This window comes from Caretta caretta, chromosome 13 (genome assembly GCF_965140235.1).
Source record: "Caretta caretta isolate rCarCar2 chromosome 13, rCarCar1.hap1, whole genome shotgun sequence".
Lineage (NCBI taxonomy): Eukaryota > Metazoa > Chordata > Testudines > Cheloniidae > Caretta > Caretta caretta.
In genome coordinates, this window is record NC_134218.1 from 19,880,101 (window position 1) to 19,903,918 (window position 23,818).

The 23,818-nt window shown below is 43.6% G+C and overlaps 1 protein-coding gene across 2 annotated transcripts; it reads left to right on the forward strand.

The window, feature by feature from the left end:
* Window positions 1-12,123: 12,123 nt before the first annotated feature.
* TTPAL (alpha tocopherol transfer protein like) lies at window positions 12,124-23,684 on the forward strand. 2 transcript variants are annotated; one of them, XM_048819706.2, is made up of 5 exons: window positions 12,124-12,211; window positions 13,993-14,446; window positions 15,173-15,366; window positions 18,130-18,240; window positions 19,185-23,684. In XM_048819706.2, exons 2-5 carry the CDS (start codon window positions 14,008-14,010, stop codon window positions 19,458-19,460), a joined length of 1,020 nt encoding a protein of 339 aa, XP_048675663.1. In that variant the 5' UTR covers window positions 12,124-12,211; window positions 13,993-14,007; the 3' UTR covers window positions 19,461-23,684. The 2 variants fall into 2 exon arrangements, with proteins under 2 accessions (XP_048675663.1, XP_048675664.1); XM_048819707.2 differs by lacking the exon at window positions 19,185-23,684 and adding an exon at window positions 18,697-19,183.
* The last annotated feature ends 134 nt before the right edge of the window (window positions 23,685-23,818 follow it).

Genomic DNA, 23,818 nt, shown 5'->3' on the forward strand with positions numbered 1-23,818 from the left:
CAAATATACTGCCTCACTATCCACAATCTGTGACGGCAAACAGTGAGCAGTCACTGCTAGCCCCAAGGTTAGATGTTTTGACACAGACACAGAAGAATAAAATTAAGTGCTACCGGTATGTATCCAAATTAGGGGGGGAAATTCTGAGCTGAACTGGAGAACAGCATTCAGATCCAGGTGAGCCTTAGCCTGGGGTTTGGGAATCCAGAGAAAGGCAAAACCAGGGCTAGAATTTGGGTTCTTATGCAACAGCCCCCAAATCTCATGAGCTGCTCTTGTCAGCTGTCTGCCATCTTGGTGTAAATCTCATGCAGCCCTTGTGGTATTTCAGCCCTCGAGGCTGTCCTTGACAGCTTTCAGCCCTATCTGAACTAGAGGTGGAGAGTACACTCTCTTTCCAGGCTGAGAGGCGACCTAGAACCAGTCACAAGAGTGTGTTCAGATCAAGAGATTTGAAACACTCCTCCCACGGCATTCAAAATGTTTTGGATTCAAGGAACCAGCTTTGGTCCATCTCTTTAAAACAAATTATTTTTGCCAGCTGCATTAAACAAGCCTAATCCACAAACTATTTGGGAGGAAATATCCATATCCATTTATTTATTTGATATTTTAGGGCCTGTTATGCTTGGTATAAAAAGAGGCCCATTCACTGAAACAACCCAGAACAGACAGTGCAGACAATCTCTGTTAGCACCCCAGTGCCTCATAAGAAAATCTGGGAGGTCAGCGAATTGAGTCTTCCCTTTCTTGCTTTACAGTAATGTCTTGCAATTGCATTAACTCTGCACGTCTCCAAATGGCAGCACATCCCTCCATTCTGTTGCTGAAATGTGTGTGTCCTTGTGCCGGGATTCCTAGAATTGTATTTTATTTGTTTGTAAGATTTCCTAGTATGACAGCTGTTAAAGTAGTTGTTATTTTCATAGGTAGCAACCTACAAAGGTATCCTGTGCATTCTGTCTGCAATAATAACGTGGTTTCAATGTGATGTGATTTTCCAGAAGCCAATCTCAGCTTAAATTAGACTTTCAGCAAATTTCAGCAAATGGCTCCTGGCCCCAAATATTTGGTTTTACATAAAGGATGTTGCAGAGGCTGCAGATCTTTTTTCACAAACCAAATAATCTTGAAACTGTTCATTGGAACGAGCACTTCCATGGGCTTTGATCCAGGATAGCATCTCTATTCAGGAAAGCATTTAAGCCCGGAAACTGTGCTTTCCTGAGTGGGGTCTATAAGGGTAGAACGGAAAAGTATCCAGAGATCCAGATGACTTGTAATGAGATTTACTGTAGATCCCTCAAATGGATCCAATGTCTTAGACGATGTGATCCCCCACTTTGTGTGCCCAGCCTCACCAGCTGTGCACCTACCTTTTTTCATGATCAGACCTTAACTTTTCACCTTCCTCTGTAGCATGGGGTGCAGGTCACTTGCTAGGAGCATCTCAGTATCTTTTACCAAATCAATTCCCTGCCATTTGCAGGTGCCTCTGCCATTGGTGCACGTTGGTCCCTCCTATTCTCTGCCAGTGGTACACAACAGTTTAGTCTCAAGAAGGCTGTAATATATTGGAATCAACAGTGGGGTAAGTAGGTGGTAATTAGCAGACCGTGATGTGCAGGAGGTCAGAGTAGATGATCTGCTGGCTCCTTCTGACCTTGAACTCTATGACTCTAACTACAGATTCTATTATTTTAAAGGTTTCAGAGTAGCAGCCATGTTAGTCTGTATTCGCAAAAAGAAAAGGAGTACTTGTGGCACCTTAGAGACTAACCAATTTATTTGAGCATCAGCTTTCGTGAGCTACAGCTCACTTCATCGGATGCATAAAGTGGAAAATACAGTGAGGAGATTTATATACACACAGACCATGAAAAAATGGGTGTTTATCATACACATTGTAAGGAGAGTGATCACTTAAGATGAGCTATTACCAGCAGGAGAGTGGGGTGGGGGGAGAGAAAATCTTTTGAAGTGATAATCAAGGTGGGCCATTTCCAGCACATTTCCAGGAGTTAACAAGAACGTCTGAGGAACGGGGAGGGGGGGGGGGAGAGGGGAAATAGTTTTACTTTGTATAATGACTCAACCACTCCCAGTCTCTTTTCAAGTCTAAGTTAATTGTATCTTATTCCTTATTTATTGTATGATAAACACCCATTTTTTCATGGTCTGTGTGTATATAAATCTCCTCACTTTATTTTCCACTTTATGCATCCGATGAAGTGAGCTGTAGCTCACGAAAGCTGATGCTCAAATAAATTGGTTAGTCTCTAAGGTGCCACAAGTCCTCCTTTTCTTTTTATTATTTTAAAGTTGCTTTTCAAAAGAATCGTCAGCAAGAACAGTGCTGGTGAAAGCTGCTGGCTTGACAGCGCTGGAGACTGAAATCCAGAGCAGCTACAGCAGAGGTAGTAGCAGTGCAAGCTTCCCGCACACGTGCCATGTCCTGAATTCAGATCTCTGCCTTCCAGCTGATAAGTAGGGCCAGATCCTCAGCTTCCATAAATCAGCATAGCTCCATGGTAGCCGCCCTGCATTCCTTAAGGTGTCACCACTCCCTGCTGGGAAGACACCGAATCATGAACTCAGGGCTTGGCCGAGGAGAGGAGAAGGAGCTGACATTCAAATTCTTCTTCTTTTAAAAGCATTTTCAGTAATGTTTTCAGCACCATGGATTCTTTGTTGCTGGCTTGCAATATTTTTTTTTATCGTTTTTTATTGCTGGAGTACAGCATGTGGTCACAGAGCTGTGCAAAAAGTGAAGAGCTTGAATGTGTTTACAAAAGCCTCTGAGGTCCTTTTTAAAAGCTGACTTTGTTCCTAACCTGTGCTTTCTGAAAGGGAGCAAGGGACAATTTTCTTTCGATCTGAGAGAAAGTCTTAATAATTACATCGACTGTACAAGTGTAAAAAAAAAAAAACCACCACCAACAAAAGGCAGTTCAGGCCTATTTTGGGGGGTTGCTATCAGATCAGATCCTGGATCTTTGCTGTTTTTGATTAACCTTGTGGGCGGTCAATGAGTCTGAACTGCAGTGTGCTGCTGTCATGCTTTGGAAGGATTTGGAATCCTGTCTGGTTTCCAGGGCAGTGTCATAGTAGTGCAAGGACACCTTGTGTCACCCCAGACTGGGTCGGGCCTCTGACTCAGGAGGTTAGCAAAACAATATGTGACTGGAAAAACACCGTCATGTACATTTCTCCCCGGAAACATCAGGAGAACAGGCACAGAGGATCCCCATCCCCAGAACACCAGCATCCCATATTCTGCTAACTGGTCCCAATGTTGTTCATACATGTGGCTAAGGGACTGCAGTGAAGCCCTTCCAGAACTCACAATCCACCCTCTTTGCCACACCACCTCCCAGACCCAACACTTGGGAAATGATCATAATCCAATTCCAAAGAGATTTAGGGGGGCATAACTTAGAGCCAGGGTGCTGCACAGGAAGAGTGCCAAAAGTGCACAAGGATTATAATGGGGGTAACTGTGTGGTTAAAAGTATATAAAAATGGATCCAAAAAGCCAAACTTGACTCCAGGCTTAACATTGGCCCCAGTTTTTCCGGTGAGCAATTTTGGGTGTATTTAGCTGAGTGGGAAGCTACCACTTCTGGATGCCATTAATCACATAAAATCCTCAGTACAAAATTGGAGGCTGGCTTGAGCCTCTTTAAACCTTCGGTCCTCCTGTGCAGATGCAAGCCAAGCCAAGCCATGCACCCAAGAGAAGAAGGAGGGGAAAGGTGAACATAACAGCATTCTTGCTTTCAGGAGCAGCCCCCCCCCCCATTAAGAAACAGCAGTGAGCAGTATAGTTCTTTTATGGTGTAGTCAGTTTAGCAAGCTCTGCTTGTCCCCTCTGCTTCACCCTGGAATTGACATGCCTGTAGACTGAAGTGCTCTATTATTTAGCCCAAGAACAAACACAGCATGGGCAGCAGCAGTGCAAACACCCCCACAGCTGAGCCGCCAATATACATAAAACCCTGGCCTGGAGGAACTGAGATAGGAGCTCAGTCTCCATGACCCATCCTTGTCCTCTAGGCTGAGAGTGCCATCAAGATTGCTAATCATGGTGGGGAGGACTTTCAGTTCCTACATCAGAGTCAGACCTTAATGGCCTATAGATTAGTGTTTCCATACCCACTAAGCCAGCTAGTCCTCCACAAGCCAGACATATCTTTCTTATTTCCACAAGTCAGCCGGCTGGTGACTATTTTTGCTCTTGGATAAACAAGGGATATTAGTTTTATAGGCCAATGGAGCGTTCTGAAATCTAGGCTGACTACTCAGGCCAATTGCACTCACTGAGGTAAGAAATGTCTGAGAGGTTTGCTTCCCCCCATGCAGTAAGTGCCAGATATATGGAGAAATGTGTCTTGGGAAAATTTCCCAATTCCCATTAAAGCTAAGTTTTAATCGGCTGTTAATATGATTGACATAAGGGCAGGGCTTTGGAGCTGTGCTCCGGCTCCGCTCTAGCTCCAGGCAAAAACCTGCAGCTCCACTGCTCTGGAGCTGCTCCTCAGGCTCCACTCCAAAGCCCTGCATAAGGGACTGATCCAGCTCTCACTGAAGAGGAGTCTTTCCATTGACAGGAGTTGATTTAGGCCCTAACAACCAAAGAGCCTTATATCAGGGAGACCTTGAGAGTTTGCAAATAAGGATGCATGATAGGGAAAGGCTGCAAAGAGCCAATGTAGCAGCTGGAGGGGAGGGAAATACGATGGAAATCCACACAAAATTAGAACTGTGTGAATAACCAATTTTTTGGTTCACTGGCAATTTTAAAAAATTGGTTTGTGTTGACCCGGAAAAAAATGGTTTGGAATCTTGGGTGAATTGAATATTGACAAAAAATTGTTTTGGGTCCAATGATATATTTTGTTTCAGTTTTGACCATTTTAAAGGGGTTTTGATGTTATTAAAATAAATTAAAGGACATTTCAAAAAGAAAAGTTATTTTGAACCAAAAAATATCAAAAGACTTTGTTTTGAAAATGTTAGAATGAAAGATTTCGACTTTTTCTGAAATCTTTTAGCTTTTGCAGGGGAGGGAGGGGACAAACATTTTGGCAAAATTGACATCAATTTTCAAAAAGCCACAGAAGCTACATCCTTCTCCAAAGACGTTTCAGCTGAAAATTGTTGCTCAGCTCTACACACAACACAAACCCTTCAGAAAAGTCCACAGCACAAAGACCCTTGGCAAACAGAGAGACTGTCCGTCTGGAGAAACAGACTCTCTGCTTAGTGAACTATTGGATTAGCTGCTCTGACCACACAGGCTTTGGAGCTTCTCTTTGCTGGTAAACTTCTGGGGGACTTGAAAGTTGCAGCCAGCCTACCATGTGTGCATCATTTTGCAGGCATGTGATTTGCAGGGCAGTGTGTCATTGGGCTGCCAACTCTCCAGGATTGCCCTGGAGTCCCCAGGATTAAAGATTAATTTTTAATTAAAGATTATATTGTGTGATGAAACCTCCAGGAATACGTTCAACCAAAATTGGCAACCCTAGTGTGTCATTCAGTGGAATAGTAAACAGTATTTTGGAATGATAAAATCTTGAACTGAAATAAAATTAAATTGAACCAGAGAAACTGATTCTAAGGGAAACTAACCCTTTCCTCCGTAGAAGGCTTCCTGCTACAGTATTTGTCAAACAGCCTTTGACTCCCTCTGCTGGCTGCAGGTGTGTAATGCCCTGAAGGAGTACAGCAAAGCCCAGCAGAAATGACCCTAATTTATTTATGTGCCAGCTATCTTGATTGGCAGTAGCAGGGACATCCCTGGTATTTTAGATAAGTATTCAATGCTTTTGTGCTTTGTCCCTTTGGAGACTTCTCCTTGTCCCCTGTATTGCAATGCAACAGAAAGGCATGTCTCCTCCCCCAAGCTCCTATCTGTAGCTTTCGAACTCTGGCAGGTCTGGAGACTGAACATATGTTACTTATTATTATTTATTATTTGTGTTCCTGTAGCACCTCAGAGCCCCAATCATGGACCAGGACCCAACTGTTCTAGGTGCTGGACAAACGCAAAACAAAAAACAGTCCCTGCCCCAAAGAGGTCACAGTCTAGGTAACAAGGAATGTTCAAAAAGAAAAGGAGTACTTGTGGCACCTTAGAGACTAACCAATTTATTTGAGCATGAGCTTTCGTGAGCTACAGCTCACTTCATCAGATCTGATGAAGTGAGCTGTAGCTCACGAAAGCTCATGCTCAAATAAATTGGTTAGTCTCTAAGGTGCCACAAGTACTCCTTTTCTTTTTGCGAATACAGACTAACACGGCTGTTCCTCTGAAAGGAATGTTCAGACACTAAGATGAACCATGAGCAAGAATGACAGGTTTCAGAGTAACAGCCGTGTTAGTCTGTATTCGCAAAAAGAAAAGGAGTACTTGTAGCACCTTAGAGACTAACCAATTTATTTGAGCATGAGCTTTCGTGAGCTACAGCTCACTTCATTAGATGTATACCGTGGAAACTGCAGCAGACTGCGGAATCACCTGATCAAGATCCTCTACAGCAAACAGGGAAAGATTAAGAATGAGCTCTCAAAAATGGATACTCTCATAAAAAACCAACCTTCCACACAAACTTCCTCGTGGCTGGATTTTACTAATGTGTGTATATAAAGTCTGCTGCAGTTTCCACGGTATACATCTGATGAAGTGAGCTGTAGCTCACGAAAGCTCATGCTCAAATAAATTGGTTAGTCTCTAAGGTGCTACAAGTACTCCTTTTCTTCATGAGCAAGAAGAAATCAGATGATCTTAAAGGTGACAGCTCCTGATTGATCCAAAATAATCCTCAGGAATAAACTAACCTACCCAAATGCCCCACCTCATGTCATGGCACTGTTGGGGGCTCCGAGGTGTAGGACTCTTGCTGAAAAATACTGTAGCCTCTTTATATAAGGAAAGGACACAGGCTCTCTTCCCTCAGGGAAAAAAACTGCATTTCCTCCCTCCAAATAAAAGATCATAAAATCATATTTACAGGTTAAACCCTAAACGAGTCTGTATTATAAGGAAGTAGCTGACTGTTGCTTATTAAGCACCTGTGCTTGTTTCATTGTAACTGGAGCCTGTGTTCAGTTTTAGCCACTATCTGTGACTCACATGGTGTCAGTCATAATCCCTGAAGTGTCTGTAATTCTCTGGATGAGTCACTCCTCGATGGGCGACCACACCTAAATGCTGCAGAAATTGCCAATGGTGGCTCAGGAGAGGGTGCTCTTCTCTTTGAGCCTACACCTCCTGTGTGAGCGCGGGGTGCGATTCCCAGCTTGTGTTGGTATACTTGGGCTAGCTCTCGCTGAGCTAGTGCGCTAAAGGTAGCGTCCTGGCTGCAGCAGCACCGGCGGCAAGCCGTCCAGAGGACGTACCCCCGGGGCCCAGGCGGGTTTGTACTCAAGGCAGCTAGCTAGTGCCGCCACTCGCTGCTGCCTGTGCTACCATGGCTACGAGCTCATGAGAGCTAGGGCTCATGATAATCAAGTATCCTGTGCAGGAAATGGCCCAACTTGATTATCATGCACATTGTGTAAAGAGTTGTCACTTTGGATGGGCTATCACCAGCAGGAGAGTGAATTTGTGGGGGGGGGGGGGGGGGTGGAGGGTGAGAAAACCTGGATTTGTGCTGGAAATGGCCCAACCTGATGCTCACTTTAGATAAGCTATTACCAGCAGGACAGTGGGGTGGGAGGAGGTATTGTTTCATATTCTCTGTGTGTATATAAAGTCTGCTGCAGTTTCCACGGGATGCATCCGATGAAGTGAGCTGTAGCTCACGAAAGCTCATGCTCAAATAAATTGGTTAGTCTCTAAGGTGCCACAAGTCCTCCTTTTCTTTTTGTCCTAACAATGAACCTAGAACCACAGATCCTCACTCCCTCTCTTGAACTGCTGTGTAGCTGTGCTGCATGTTGTTAAACAGCTACCATGCTCCACCTCACAGGTAGCTACATTACAGTAGTGGATTAAATGATCTCTACAAATGGGCTGTCCCTTTCCCACCTCAGTGGAGGATTAGTTAAGCACCTGAAGTTCCTCACATGAAGACAGTCAATAGAAAAGGACAAGCTAACTAAGTCTCTTGGATTCTACATCTTGCCAGCAAAGGCTAGATAGGCTTCCCTAGAGCATGCAGTAATCCCTAGAGGAATAATTTTGTTGCTCTGGGGCATCCTTTGCCTTTGACTGGATGATTGAGGTGCAGCTCCCAGCTTCAGTGCACTTTAAGGTTAGTTCTTTTATGAGAGAGCCAGTGTCTCTCAGGCCCTGCAGTGGAGCTGTGACCCCAGTTTCCTAGTTTGGCACTCCAGATGCCTGTTGATATTTTTTCATCTGAGTTCATGACCCAAAGATGTGACATGGCCTGGCCTATTTAGATACCCATGCTTGCTCTGGAAGGTGTCAGATCTGAGTCACACTAGTTCTATGAGGTGCACCCCTCCTAAAACATGATCTGACTAAAACAAAGTATTCCCTCCACCCCAGGTCATAATGTGACCAGCCCCTTTAAGGGTCAGCAGGCTCCAGTGCACCTGTGACTGATTACCTGCGGCCCCACTGGGCTTACGGTAAGGCACCTGTGCTTTATAAAGTGGGGAGTAGAAACTGTTCAGGCTGCAGCTGATGGTGGTTTCTCTCTCAGGTGATTAGCTTGTTCTAACTCAGAGACTTTAAGTTTGGGAGCTCTGGTCAGCCTCCTGAGTGAGGACCTTATGAACTGATTATTGTAATTGTTCCTTTCCTGAAACTCCATTAAAGGGCACATGCTATTCTGTGAGTATGTGTGGCTCACTTCTCCTTGCCCAGATCTGTTAAAGCTGAACTTTCATCCAATAGAGAGAAATTAAGGTAGGTCACACCTGCTGTGCCATGCTAAGCCACAGGGGGGCATGTGAGGACAGCCTATGCTCTTACACCCCACTTCTGGTATCTGATACTCTACAAGTCCCTGAAGATCAATTGCAGATCAGTTTCTAGCTAAAAATATGATGTGTCTAGCAACTTTAATGCGCAGCTGGAGGAAACACCTTTGAGGAATATAACTACAAAATAGGGTAAGAAACATTCATCCCTAGGACAATGGGATTTAATATTTCAAATTCCCTTAAGTGGCTGCTGAATCAGAGATACTAGAGATTAGACAGACCTATTAGTTTTCCTGGATGTCACCCAGAGAAGGGTTGTAATTTATTATATATTTACTAGTGTTTTGGCCAACGAGTTTTAAAAACCCCAAGCATGAGGGCTTCCACTGCTTTCCTTAGAGACTATCCCATACCCTGATACCTCTCCATCTAGATTTTCCTGATACTGAGCTAACATTTTTGTAATGCCATCCTATTTCTCCCAGTGGAGCCCCCACTTTCATATACACCCACTAATAATTCCTTTCCCTTCTTAGGGTTCACACCCTTCAGATGCTGCCAGACTCTCAAGCACCCTGATCAATTTTGTTGCTCTTCACCCAACTCACTCCAATTTGTATCAATACCCTTCTGGAACTAAGGTTTCCAAAACTGAACAAAATATTCCAGGCACAGCCACATCTGACCCATATAGAGAGCGATAATAATCTCTCTGCTCCAGGACACCTTAGAAGTGTAGCCTCAAAATTCCACAGGCCTTTTCTGTGGCCATTTCACACTGCAAATGCATTTAATTTGTTGTCAGCTGTGTCCACTAAATGATTGTAAACTTCAGGAACTTTGTCTTCATACTTGCTTGCAAAGTGAACAGCACCAAGAGGGTGCTATATGCATAATAAATCAAATCAAATAAAACAATGCCTCTCTCAACTAGGTCTCTTTCAGCATTTCTGCTTCTTAGGTTTCTCCCTGTCACTGAGCTGCCTAAATTATTTTTTTCTTGGCTCTTTCAGGTGTGTGTTTCCTGAATATCCTTGTTTAAGTGTGATTTGCTTTAACGCAAAAGTTATTGCCCCTAACTCAATGTAAATTTATTCTGAATCTCATTATGATAGATAAAGATGAATTAAATACTGGACTGGAAGTTGGTGGTTGCCTAGGGACTAGTGATCATGACCTGACTACATTCAATATTGGAAAACAACAGGACAGTCATAACTAGTAATATCTTCAAAAGGGCTAATTTCCCAAATCTGAGGAAAACTGTGAGCAAAATTGATTGGGAAGACAAATTTAGACAGAAAAATGTGAATAAAAATTGAGAATTCTTTAAGAATAGTTTATTATATGGCTAAAAAGCCATCATTCTACTAGCAAAAAAACAGAACAGCTTTGACTAAAAGCCCATCCTGGTTCAGCAGCGAAATGAAGGCAGCAAGTAAAAATAAATAAATATTTAATATACCTATAACAAATTAATAAGGACTAGATAGCAATCTGCATATATTAGAATTTATTAAGTGCAGAAAATTGATGAGGGAAGCTAAAGACACCTGAAAAACCCCCATAGCTGCCAGGGATAAGGTTAAGAAGTTTTTTCAAATATACTAGGAACAAAAGAAATTCTAGCAATGGTATAGGTTAGATGAATATGGTAAAATTATTAATAATGATACAGAAAAGGTAGAAGTGTTCAATAAATAGTTCTTTTCTCTATATGGAAAAAGTAGAATGAAGTACGCATATTGTAGGAGAATGACAAAGTGCTGTCCATTCCACTAATAACTGAAAAGGATGTTAGACATCTGCATCGAGTGATGAACATTTTTAAATCAGCAGTGCAAGATAACTTGCACCCAAGAGTCATAAAAGAGTTGATTGAGGAGATCTCTGGTCCACTGATGTTAATTTTTAATAAACCTTGGAATACTAGGAAAATTCCAGAGGGGTGCTAATATTGGGCAATAGTCAAAGAAGGACAAGTGGGATGACGCAGGTACCTATGTGCCAGTTTGACTGACATCAAACTAATGACAAGCTGATATGGAATTCAACTGATAAAGAATTAAAGGATAGGAATATAATTAATGCCAGTCAACATGGTATTATAGAAAATAGGTCTTATCAATAAATCCAATTTCATTCTTTGAGATTATAAATTTGTTTGATAAGGGTAACCATGTAGATATAATGTCCTTAGACTTTTATATGGTGTTTGACTCAGTACCACACAACTTTTTGATTTAAAAAAGGCACTATGCAATATCCATAAAGCACACACTATATGTATTGCAAACTAGCTAACAAGCAAAAAGAAAAGGAGTACTTGTGGCACCTTAGAGACTAACACATTTATTTGAGCACAAGCTTTGATGAGCTACAGCTCACTTCATCAGATGTATTGGACGTAGCTCACGAAAGCTTATGCTCAAATAAATGTTAGTCTCTAAGGTGCCACAAGTACCCCTTTTCTTTTTGCGAATACAGACTAACACGGCTGCTACTCGAAACCTAGCTAACAAGCAGATCTCAAAAAATAGTTGTCAGTAGCGAAATAATCATTGACTATGGATGCTCTGACACGGATGGGTTTGTTGTACCAAGAAGCAGGGCCCCGCTGGGACCAGTGATCCTGCAGGCAGCCCCAGTGCTGGGCTGGGGACTGTGGTCTCTGCAGGGGGTTGCACTGTGATATGCAGACCCTGCTCTGCTGGCAGGACCTGGAGCTGCTTCCCCAGCCCCAGGAGGGTGAAGGTACCAAGGTGTGGAGTGCACAAGAACACACACACCTGGAAGGTACCACAACGTGTGTGTGGGGGGGGGACACATCCTCACCCCCCCCCCGAAGGTACCATAACATGTGGGGTGGGGAGACATGGCACATCTTGACCCCCTCCCCATTCAGGTATAACAGTGGGGGGCAGCCTCACACCCCAGAAAGTATAGCAATGTGTATGGGGGTGGGGGGACAGCCTCACTCCCCTGGAAGGTACCACAACGCGTTGAGGGGTAACGGCCCATCCGGCCACCCCGCACCCCCAGAAGGCCCTACAACACGTGGGGGAGCAGATCCTCCCCCCCCCCCCCGGAAGGTACCACAACGGCGGGGGGGGACACCCTGACCCCCCCACGGAAGGTACCGGGGAGCGGGGGAATTAATGCGCCCCCTCCCCCACGCCGGAGCCCTGGCGTTCAGCGCGTGAGCTCTGCCGCCGCCTTTGCGTCACTTCCGGCGGGCTGTGGGCGCTCTGGTTCCGGGGTCACGGTGTCCGATCCCCCGGAACGGTTCCTCCCGCTCGGAGCCGGCGCTCCGGTAATTTGCCTGGGGAAGGCCCGGGCGATGGGGCGTGGCGGGCCGGCGTGAGGAGAGAGACAGTGGGGGAGGGGTGGCCTCTCTTGCCGTGGGACCGAGCGCGTGGAGGGGCCGGGGGCGCCCCCCCCGGATTGGGGGGCTCGGTGCTGTCGCGGGGGGGGGAGGGTCTGTGACATTGATACAGGGCCTGGGAGGCTGCCAGTCTTGCCCCTAGCGCAGTGGCCGGGACCTGGCCCCTGTGCCCGACTGAGCAGGGTCCCCTGCCTGGGGGCAGGTGTTTAGGGAAATCGGCCCCCTCCCAATCGCGCATGGGCGCCAGCTGTGATGCCTAAAGGGCTGACAGCCCCGGCTGCGAACAGATGGGGGTGATGCTTAGCCCTTGCTGCTGGTATCCAGACTACTACCTAGCCTCCCTGGGGTGTGACGAGAGGAGACACGTCCCAGGAAATAACCCAAACGCCCATCCTGCTCCCTCGCACCGAGGCCCTAGGTTCTGCTGTAGAAGATGAAAGGATCAATTTATGCCGTTGCATCAGGGAGTTGATCCTGTCCGATGTTTATACAGATGATCCCTACTCAGTACTCTAGGGGAAGGCACAGCCTTCCCGTCGCCCACCACCTCTTTCAGAAGGGCTCTGTGCAGGTGAATGGGAATCACAGTAGCCACAAATTTAATCCTATTTTTTCCTAGTGCCAGTCCCAAATCAAGCTCCAAGAAATAACTCAAATATAGTATTTCATCCTTTATTCTCTTCCCCTCTCCCTTGTCCACTCACCAGATGTCCCTAACCCCTGTTTGCCAGAAGCTGGGAATGAGCAACAGGGAATGGATCGCTTGATGATGACCTGTTCTGTTCATTCCCTCTGGGGCACCTGTCATTGGCCACTGTTGGAAGACAGGATACTGGGCTAGATGGACCTTTGGTCTGACCCAGTATGGCCATTCTTGTGTTTAGGCAATAAAGGACTCTGCAACATAATTCATATTTCCAGTTTGAAGGTATCTGCTGTTTAATCTGGTATATATTTGAGGAACTGTTGCAATAAGAATTTGTTTCTGTATCCACTACACTTCTCCAGTCTGTGCACTGCAGTACTTTCCAGTATAATTAAGACAGGTACTTCTGGAATGCTACACATCTGACTATAAAGTATCTAATTGCCAAAATGATATAAATGTCATAAATGCTCATTGGCAGTTACACACCACTTTGTAGGGGATCTCAATGAAAACTTCCTGCTGCAAGCCGATAGTCAGAAGAGTTTCTTAGGGTAGTGATTGTGACTTGACCAATGCCTTATGCAGAGACTTAGAAAACTTCAGTCAGCTGTATTGATACAGATCTGTTGGTGTAAGAGACCCTAAAAATCCCAATCAGGACAATTTATATCCAAATAAAAACTGAAAATAAATGAAATGCTAATACAAACTTATTTCTCTTTGATTTATTGTTCGCAGTTTATTGGTGGCACAGCTCCATAGCTCTGTCATCATCAACTGACTTATGTGCAAAAGCTTCTTCTAATATTATTTTATACCGTTTTGGGGCATAAAACAATGACATGGTCTAGTAATCTGATTCTAGGAGAGGGACACAGGAACTCCTGAACGCTAATTCTGGCTCTAATACCAATTCCCATTGTGCTTGTGATTGAGCCACTTAGCCTCTCTGTGCCATAATTTTCCCACCTGTGTATTAGGGATAATACATATCATGTAAATACTAAGCATTATGACTGATAGTATGGGGATTATTTGTTGTGTGTGTTGTTTTGGACAGACTTCCTGCTAACTAATGTCAGGAGACAGTGGTTGTACCCGAACAAGCCCATCCGTGGGGTCTCCATCGGATAATGAATTCCTGCCAGATCGGCCAAGGTATGTGTGCTCACTGTCTCCTGAACTTATTGCCAAGGCTCGTGAAGAGCTGCAGGAGAAACCTGAATGGAGGCTTCGTGATGTGCAAGCCCTCCGAGACATGGTGTGTAAGGATTACCCTACTCTGGGCACGTGTCTGGACGATGCTTTCTTGCTAAGGTTCCTTAGAGCCAGGAAATTTGATTATGACCGAGCGCTACAGCTTCTGGTGAACTATCACAGCTGCAGGAGGAGCTGGCCTGAGGTCTTCAATAACTTGAAACCATCTGCAATCAAGGCTGTCCTAGCATCTGGCTTTGTCACTGTGCTGCCTCACTTGGACACTGAGGGACGCCACGTTGTCTGCATTCGTCCAGGTATTGTAATGCCTGAATTCCCTGGTTGGAACAAGATTCTTTGTGTCTTTGAGGTATCTCTGACTGTGCCAAAGTCTGTTTCTTGCTCCCTTGCAGACACTGGTGACTCTTGCAGATTACATGGTATTGCTTCCTTTTGAAATCTGAAAAGTTACTTGTGAAAGGATTAATGTCTGTTGTTTGCCCAATTTAGATCACTTTTTTCCTATTTTAGCAATAGCTGCAGTTGACTAAACCCAAAAATACAAAGTGGGTTAATGTGGTTGCCTGATGATTTGAGAAAAATATGAATGTGCAATCAGCCTGAGATAGCAATAAGTCTGCTGTCTTCTAGATGCACATTTATAATAAGCCTCTTTGACAACAAGCTGGGGGTTCAAGGTGGGGCAAAGAGCCTCTGACATCCCAAATCTGCTTTCAGTGCTGCCAGGTTTGCTGTAAACTGTTTTCATACTTTGCTTTCCCGTCTACCTGCTTTCTTTCTGAGATGAAATGATTTCTCTTCTAGTAATCTGTGCTGGGGAAAGTAGGGGGTTCGTAAGATCACGGTCTTTGTTCCTTGAAGTAAGTATGGCATCTTGCTTGAGAAATGTTACTGTGAACTAGGAGTGTGGGTGTTAAAGAATAACTTTGGAGTTCTGGGAAATAGATCATCATTTTTTGGCATATATATATATAGTCATTTTATATTTACTTTCCAAATAACCATACGTTTTGTAACCTTAGACAGATGGACACCAAGTAATTATCCAATTACTGAGAACATTCGTGCCATATACTTAACATTAGAAAAACTCATTCAGTCTGAAGAGACCCAAGTGAATGGAATTGTAATCCTTGCAGACTACAATGGAGTCAGTTTATCTAAGGCATCTCATTTTGGTCCTTTTGTAGCCAAAAAAGTGATTGGAATTCTTCAGGTAAGACCTGCCTTGTGCACTGTAAACTACTGCTTCTATGTCTAGAGTTCTGCTAATGCTAACAAAAATATTCATATGTTGGCTTTTACCTGAATGCTTTTAAAAATGCGTTTCTGCCTTCTGCCAGCTCTTAACTGGTTGATGCTGGCTGCTAATGGGTCTGACTTTATACTCCGAGCCTCCCAAGTCTGCTGCTACTTTCGGAACTTGAAGTTTGAGTTGTTGAGCCCACTTGCCATCTGGTAGGGGGAGGATACATGAAGTAAGACTAGGAAGAAGAGACCCCCTTGCTGATCTTTGAGTGTTGATAATATGCTCTGCTGTACAAATGGTCTTTGCTAAAGGAGCTTCCAATCTAGATGGGACATAGAACCATTCACACACTGAGCCTTGGGTGATTGCGCAGATTTCAAGTGGTGCTGCAGGAATTTTGCAGAGTTGACTTTTGAAAGTCTTCCCTGAAAGTTGTGTTTTGAGGAAAGATTTCTAAGAGGAAAGAGGTTGAGAAGAGAGAGGCTGCTTCAAGCCTAGGGGGGCAGCATAGAAGGAAGTGCAAAGCAGACATAGGTTACTTTGTCTGAGTGGCAGGAGAGGAACATAATTTTAGTTGTAGCATTTTCTGTAGTCTAGAGCAGGGGCGGACAAACTTTTTGGCCTGAGGGCCACATCGGGTTTCCGAAATTGTATGGAGGGCCAGTTAGGACCCCTGCCGCATCCAACCACTCCTTCTCCCTGACGGCCCCTGGAACCCCTGCCGCCTCATCCAACCCCTCCCTCCTTCCTGACTGCCCCCCTCCCAGGACCCCTGCCCCCATTCAACCCCCCTGTTCCCTGCTCTCTGACCGCCCCAACCCCTATCCACACCCCGCCACCTGATCCCCGCTCCGAACTCCCCTGCCTTCTATCCAACACACACACACACACACACACACACACACACACCCTTACCACGCTGCCTGGAGCACTGGTGGCTCGCAGTGTTACAGCCGCACGGCCCAGAGCACTAGGACAGGCAGCCATGCTGCCCGGCTGGAGCCATCCATGCCACCGTGCAGCACAGAGCACCAGGTCAGGCTGCGGCTCTGCAGCTGCGGTGCCTAGCAAGATCTCACAGCCCCGCCGCCTAGAGCATTGCGCCGGCAGCCTGGCGAGCTGAGGCTGCAAGGGAGGGGGCTAGCCTCCCAGGCCAGGCAGGACGGTCCCGCAGGCCGGATGTGGCCCATGGGCCGTAGTTTGCCCACCTCTGGTCTAGAGGGGAGCATGGTAATGTAACTGTGGGCAAGCTCCTCTTGAATGACTTTCTTCTTCCTGTGAGCTTTAGTCTAGTCTGAGCTGTGCATGCTTTTTTGCTGGATCCCTGCAGGGAGAATGGGGAGAGTTCCGTGGAGACAAGAATAGACACTTAATTGCACACTGGCTAATACTTCTCACCGTTCTTACAGAAGTTCCACAATCTGAACATGATTGTTTTGCAAAGTTCTGTCTGAATCCACAATTAACTTACACAAGTAAAATGGGTGATAAATTTCAATTGATAAATACAGATATAATAAAATAATTACACAGAAGTTTGGGTGAGGGACTAATACTTATTTAACTTGCCATTGAAGACCCCAGTTGAAATATGGTGTAAGTCACATGTGAGATGAGTGTACTAGTTCTTATTTTATAGCAGATGCTATTTGGCACACTTGAAAGCCTGTGGTGAGAGGAGATGACCCCAGGGCTAGAATAATCAGAGTTTTTGCTAGCTAGATTTGGGGTAACTTGGCTGACGCATGCAAAGAAGCTTGCCCAGATTCTGACCACACTACCTTGCTTTTGCAAGAGTTATCAATCTCTCGCTGCCAAGAGCCCCCAGCTTCATTAAACATTTTACAGAGGGAAAACATTTGTGCAGTGCAAGTGTCCACTCTTCAGTCCAAGCAATGAATGCGTTCTCTGTACGGCCAGAGTTGGTTATTGGAAGAGGGAAGCATCAGTAACTCAATGATGAGACCATGATCCTTAAAAACACCTTTTCCCTTTAGTGATTCTTCCTACTGAAAGCCTCCCAGTGAAAGCACCATGACTAACCTTATTTTTTAATTGCAATTTATACTGCAGAGCCCTGTGTTCCACTGGCAGCTGAGACAGCCTTCTAACCTCCCTCTGCTCCATGTGCTGATGTGGTGTCCACCAGCGTAGGCCCCCTTTATCTTTTGCAGTCAATTTGACCAACTGTTCAGATTTCCAGTTGAATAGTAGCAATAGGTTTTCTCCTTCTGTGCAAATACATGAAAGTTTTCCCAAATAACATGGGCTCTGACCTTTAATCATTTAAAATGCTTTGTTTAAAACATGGGCTTCTTTCTGGCCAGTCAGTGCTTTTGATTCCCCAGTAGTACAGGGAATCTGACCCTCAGAATCCAGGGTCATTCATTTTGTGTAATTTTTATATAGGAGCTGCTCCTGCCTTAATTAAAAACATATTTTTTCAAAAGAAGACTGGGGCAAAAGTAGAGACGTAGTAAATGAAATGTACTATTGTTGGTACATCTCCTGATCCAAGAGTGCTGTCAGGCTCTATGTGAGTGCCAGACACTCTGGTTTTTGTCCGATTCTTGCACCCATATACTTTACTTCACTGCATCAATTTACATTTGAACTGCAAATAGAATCTTGGGAGCAATTGGGTTGTGTGGGCAGTCAGTGCCAGGAAGGTTAAATAGAAAAAGCTGTCCAGTGTTTCTAAACCACTATAAAAATCTCCTCCTTCCCCAGGATGGTTTTCCCATTCGAATCAAAGCTGTCAATATTATAAATGAGCCTCGCATATTCAAAGGAATTTTTGCCATCATCAAGCCTTTTCTGAAGGAAAAGATAGCAAACCGGGTAAGTGATTGTGCCTTTTAATATTGGACTTAATGACAGGCTCTTTGCTGGACATGAAATGTAATGAATATTGAAACAGATAAAAGTTGGAAATGGCAGTGTCCTTTACTCAATCTGCCTGTGACTATATCATCCTTTGCTTCCTGGCTTTTGTCTGGCTCTGTCATAACTGTATCACTTTGAACATGCCCGAGGGTTTGGGAGACTGGTCAGTAGGATTTCTCAGAAGAATGACAGAAGTGATTGGCTTTCTTTGATAAATACATCTTGGCATTTTACCTGGTTAAATGCACATTTTTAGGACCTATATTATGTAATCAGTATAGTAACTTTCTTCTGGAGTTGGGATTATTGAGCCAACAGCATCCTATGCATTAATGTTATGTTTGTTGGAGGAAATCTTCTGAGTTGTCCTTTCTCTCACTCCTCTTTATTCTTTCCCTTCCTTTCTCAAAGGTCCTGTGTTGTTGTAACTTTCTCATCAGCTAAACAGGTTGGATGCAGTTCCCCCTGCAGTTCGTTGATTCTTCTCTTTCACATGCAGAAGAGGATGCCTCTCTCAACAAGGCTGAGTGCTGCCTTCTCTGCACTCCCAGTCCTTGTGAATGAGTTTAGACTCAAACTGAACTGGAAACGTAGTTATTGTGATTAAGATTTACTAGCTGGATCGCCTATAAGGCGAGACTTTCAAACAGGTATCGAACTGGCTTCTGCTCTTGCATGCACAATGTTGTGCACTGTCCTTTGCAAAAAGAAAATGATGTTGCTTGCAATTGTGCGTGCAGAGCCAGTTGAAATATGCCCCCTTAGAATTATTTAAAGAGCAAAATAGACTCTCCCTACTTGTCATGTGCTGGTCTCGCTGGAGTTTTAAAATGCTTAATTACAAGCTGAAAAGGTGTCTGATACTTTAATAAAATATATTTTGGGATTTTCTTCCTTAGTTTTTTCTTCATGGCTCTGATTTGAATTCTCTTCATCAAAACCTTCCACAAAGGATCCTTCCTGAAGAATATGGTGGCACGTCAGGGAAGCTGGATGTCGCTGCCTGGAATGAGTTGCTGCTCGCCTCGGAAGAGGATTTTTTGCATGACTTCTCTCAGCTGGTTCTTCCAGGTGACAGCTCACCATCTGAAGCTGTAATGAGTGGGGATGCTGAGGAGAAGCAGAGTGAAGAGCCTCTGCGAGGCATGAAACCTCAACTCTACTACTGTTATTAACAAGTCAGTTAAAGGAAGTTTTTCCTTGCACAGTCAGTCTAGATGCCCTGTCCTGTTCTGAAAGGAGTAAGAACACAGTGGGGTTATGAACTCTTCCTTACCCCAAACCTCCAGTTTGTGAGTAGAGGCATTTTACGCTGTGGAACCAAAGCAAGTTAAAGTGGGTGAGATGGGGGGGCAAGGCAGAGTTCTCTTTGGAATCTAGGCAGGTCACACAATTCCCAAGCCACCTCAAGTGTTAAGGATTGTTAATCTCAGTGTGAAAGATGCAGTCTAGCAAATTCCTCTTAATAGTAGTGAGAGAAAAAATATCTCATTAGAATGAATCTCATAAGTGTGTGTGTCTCAGGGTAAAAGGCAGAAAAGACTTGCTAGTTTGGCAATCATCAGAAAATAGCATCATCACTGCACCCTGCAAAGTGAAGCTCTGTCAGTGGAGATTGTCAGAAATGTCCAAGTCACAGTCCTGGACCTAATTACCTGGTCCTGTCTGTGTACTAGCATGTTCCAGGAGTATCAGAATGTGTACTGGAGCTTCTCCCTGATATTTTGCACACTCTGTGTGTGTAGAATTCCTAACAGATTTGCCCTTTGGATTTGAAAGGAGAAAGTTACCGTAATTTTGTAAACATTGTGACTAGTTATTTCAAAGCATAGTGTAATCAGACACAAATTCCACTTCCAGAAAATAGAGCCTTTCAGATCATGTATTGCGTAGCTTTTTTCCAATAAGATGCAACTTTGAATATTTACAACAATATAGACAACCTGAGAAGTGAGGTCATTCACTCAGATATAATCAGTTGCTCTTTCCTGCCTTACTTTTCAACTTCCCTAAGTAACTTAAATAGAATCTATGTGGAAAGATTTTGTAGCAGGTAGCATCTATAGAAGGCAATATTAAGTAAGAGAAAGCACGGTAGTTCTTGAGCTACATTACTTTGGATAGAATTTTTGAATCTGAGTCTTCGTAAACCAAATGCAGACAGATATTTTTAAAGAATGTTCAGATTTGTTGTATTGCAGTTGTTCTCTGTTCATGTTTGTCCTGATTTAAGTAACACTGTTGCTATTTGTCATCCCCTTGTCTTTGGATGGCAGCTTCTTTTGTAAAGTGTAGACTTTGGTCAGTTCTGTAGGGCTTAAGCTTAGGTTATGTGTTCCAGTACTTTAGATCCTTAGTTCTAATGTCAAATGAGGTTAACACGTTCTGCATCTGTGTAGGCTATTCCCGAAGTTCATTCTGTGTCATGGTATTGAATTTTAAATGAACTCTGAGCACATTATCTTTGCACGTCATGCACTATATAAATAGTGCAAAGGTGAAACCTCATTACAGCCAGGAAAGCACACCGCGTTATTTAAAAGGGTTTGTCAGTGGACAAGAACACTGATTATAACCAAACACCTCATCTTTATAGCACTTTTTAAATGGCTGGAATTTCTTTGGGGGGATAGGGAAGGTAAATCTTTTTACTGAGTGCCGAGTGGGAAACAGGGACCGGTTATCTTACTGTAAATATGAAAGGTATGGTCTCAAGGAGTTGGACCATCCTTTTCTCTGAGTGCCAAACTGTGCTTGTTTGAATGTCTCTTCCTAGATTACACCATAGCATAACTTTGTTGCCAAAAAGAGTTTGGGAAGGAATAGATTAGGGAAATCACAGCTCCCTGACTTGGTAAAATGCTAGCTCTTTTATTCAAGCAATAGACGCGTGGGATTGGGTTTTGAAAGGACTAAAAAGTATAAAGTTTTTTCCAATTAGCAGTTCATAGCTCCAATGGGGACAAGAAGTTCATATCCTGTCACTTGAACAGAAAGACTTTAACAGAACACTTTTACTGTTGTGTAGGATGCTGGCAAGAGTCTATTGAGAGAATATAGCTTTCTTCTTTCCTTCCCCTTTTTAGGTATGAAAGATAATAGGAGCCTGCCTCTAACATCAATGCATGACAGCCCCTGCCCCTTTCTATACTAGTCTTAATTTTCATGGGGGAAAGCATTTCAGGTGAGAAATATCATTCCCGTCATTAACAATCAGTCAGCCCCCAACTTTTGTGCAGACCTGGCAGAAATGCAGGGCTGACTAGCGTCCCTTCATTTGAGCAAAACTTTCCTCTCAGATCTACTGTGCAGTGCTTAACCTTCACGTTGCTTGCCGTTATTGTGGAGATAAATCCAGCTCTTCTTCCACCTAGCAAAATAAGCAGAATGTGGCATATCTTAGGTTGACAATTATGGTTTTAAGCAATCTAACTAAATTAACTGCCAAAAATGTGTTGGGGTGTCTTGGATGGTTTGAGTGAATACTATTAATTTCCCTCTGTCCACCATGAAAAATTAAAAAAAAAACCACTCCAGGATGCAGCATTTGTCTTTGAAGTGGGTGCATGGCAGGCTTTATTCTTCCTCTTTCATGGTTGGGTGGTTTCCCCTCTAAGACTAAATCTACACTGCATGCCCCTTTTGGTGGCATGTAGCATACACACACTGCATTTCTCCCTAGCACTAGTATAAAAAACAGCACAGATGATAAAGTACTCCTTAGGTGAGTAGAGGAAAGACATGCCTAAAGCTGGTGCATATGTATCCTACTTGCCCACATAGTGCCTCCCTACTCACTGCTATTTTTAGCAGCATAGTGTCCTGCTGCTAGAGTCTTTCCCCAAAGCAGTGAAAGGTTCTGGCACTGAGGAGCCACCAGAGCCTCTCCTGCCCCAGAGCCTTTCCTTGGCATGTGTAGCTACATACCAGTGTGGATGCTGCCTCTGCCCTGCATGCCACCAGGGTGCAGTGTAGACATAGCCTAAGAGGAGCTGCTCTCAACTAGTGAAGAGGGAAAGCTCCATGTTAGAAAACTTAACTTCCTCCTTAAAAAGGATTTGTAGGGGGGAAAGTCTCCAGCAACCAGGGCAAGACCTGATTTTTTTCAATGCTTTTTCACTCTGGCATGCCTTAAACTATGGCAACCAAACTAGATTTCATTTGTAGCCTCAAACCAAGGTCTTCTTTAGAAGACAAATTGACAGTTTGTAGTACTTTATCCTTAAACAAAATAGTTTTGGTCTTCTTACTTGTAGATGGAGACTTAAGTTTTCCTCTCAGAACTTTTGTTTTGGAGGAGTTAGACTCTTTGGAATCTAGCTTTTAAATTCATGATAGCTCTGTCATCAGTAATACAGCATATGTAAACAAAGCCAGTACATTATCCATTACTATCAGCTGTAACTTTTCCTAATTCCCTCATGGGGGCAGATGCTTTGCTTGTCTTCCCAGAGAAAGTGTGGACTCTCACAAAAGGAACTAAGCTTAACATCTAGATGCTGTTAATATTGGTACCCAAAGCACTATTTAAAAAAAAAAATTGTAGAAAAGTTGAGCTGTCAAGCCCTTTAATGACAGGCAGCCCTTGTGTCTCAGAGGTTGATGGAATTATGAAGCTAAATAGGTAGTGTAGTTGACAACAGGCCCACACTTCTAGTGACTTCTTATCTTTAAAGTAGAAGGGAAGGAAGAGCAATGGAGTTAACTCAAATCCCTTTCAGTATTAGAATTATCTGGCTGTTTCAACTAAACTTTTCTAAAAATCAGTTCCATGTGAAGCTAGCTGAGTGAGGACAATGTTAGAAGTAACAATTCTGGCTAGGCATTAACTGAGAGAAAGATACTCAAACTGCCTTGGGCAACCTTGACTGTCTCATGGGAAGTAGGACAAAGGTTAATTGCATACTGTAAATAAAATACTTGAATTTATATGAGGGCAAATAGGTGTTATATATTCAGAGGTCTTTTTCAGGGAATGAGGGTGTTTTGGCACAAGTTTAGTAATATACATGATTGTTCAAATGATTTTGCTTTTTTGTTTAAGTGGACCTAAAGTTGTTAGGTTTAATATACATCTGTTATTTTGATAAAATGTTTATTTTTATATTGCATTTTATAAAATGGAGTGGTCAATGTATGTACTTTTATTATGCATGACTGGGTATTAAACAATTGTCATAACAATCTAGTTCATTTTAAGTGTACATGTACAATAATCTTTTTCAAGTTAGATTAAATGTCATGGAATCACTCCTAAAGATGCAACTTTAAACTTATTTCCCCTCTTGCATTTGTATTTAAGTTGTACTAAACTGAGCATGAGCTGCTTCACTCCTACTCAGGCAAACTGAACTCTTGATTCATTAAATATAGAGACATGAGGCCAATGCTTCCAGCAAGATGGTTGAAGTTAACACTTTTTGTTTTTGTTCAATCAACTTGAATGTTAAAGTTGGCTTAGTTAGCTCAACTGAAATGCCATTTGGCCATTTTAAACAAACAGTCTGAGAATCTTCATTAGGTGAAAGTAAGA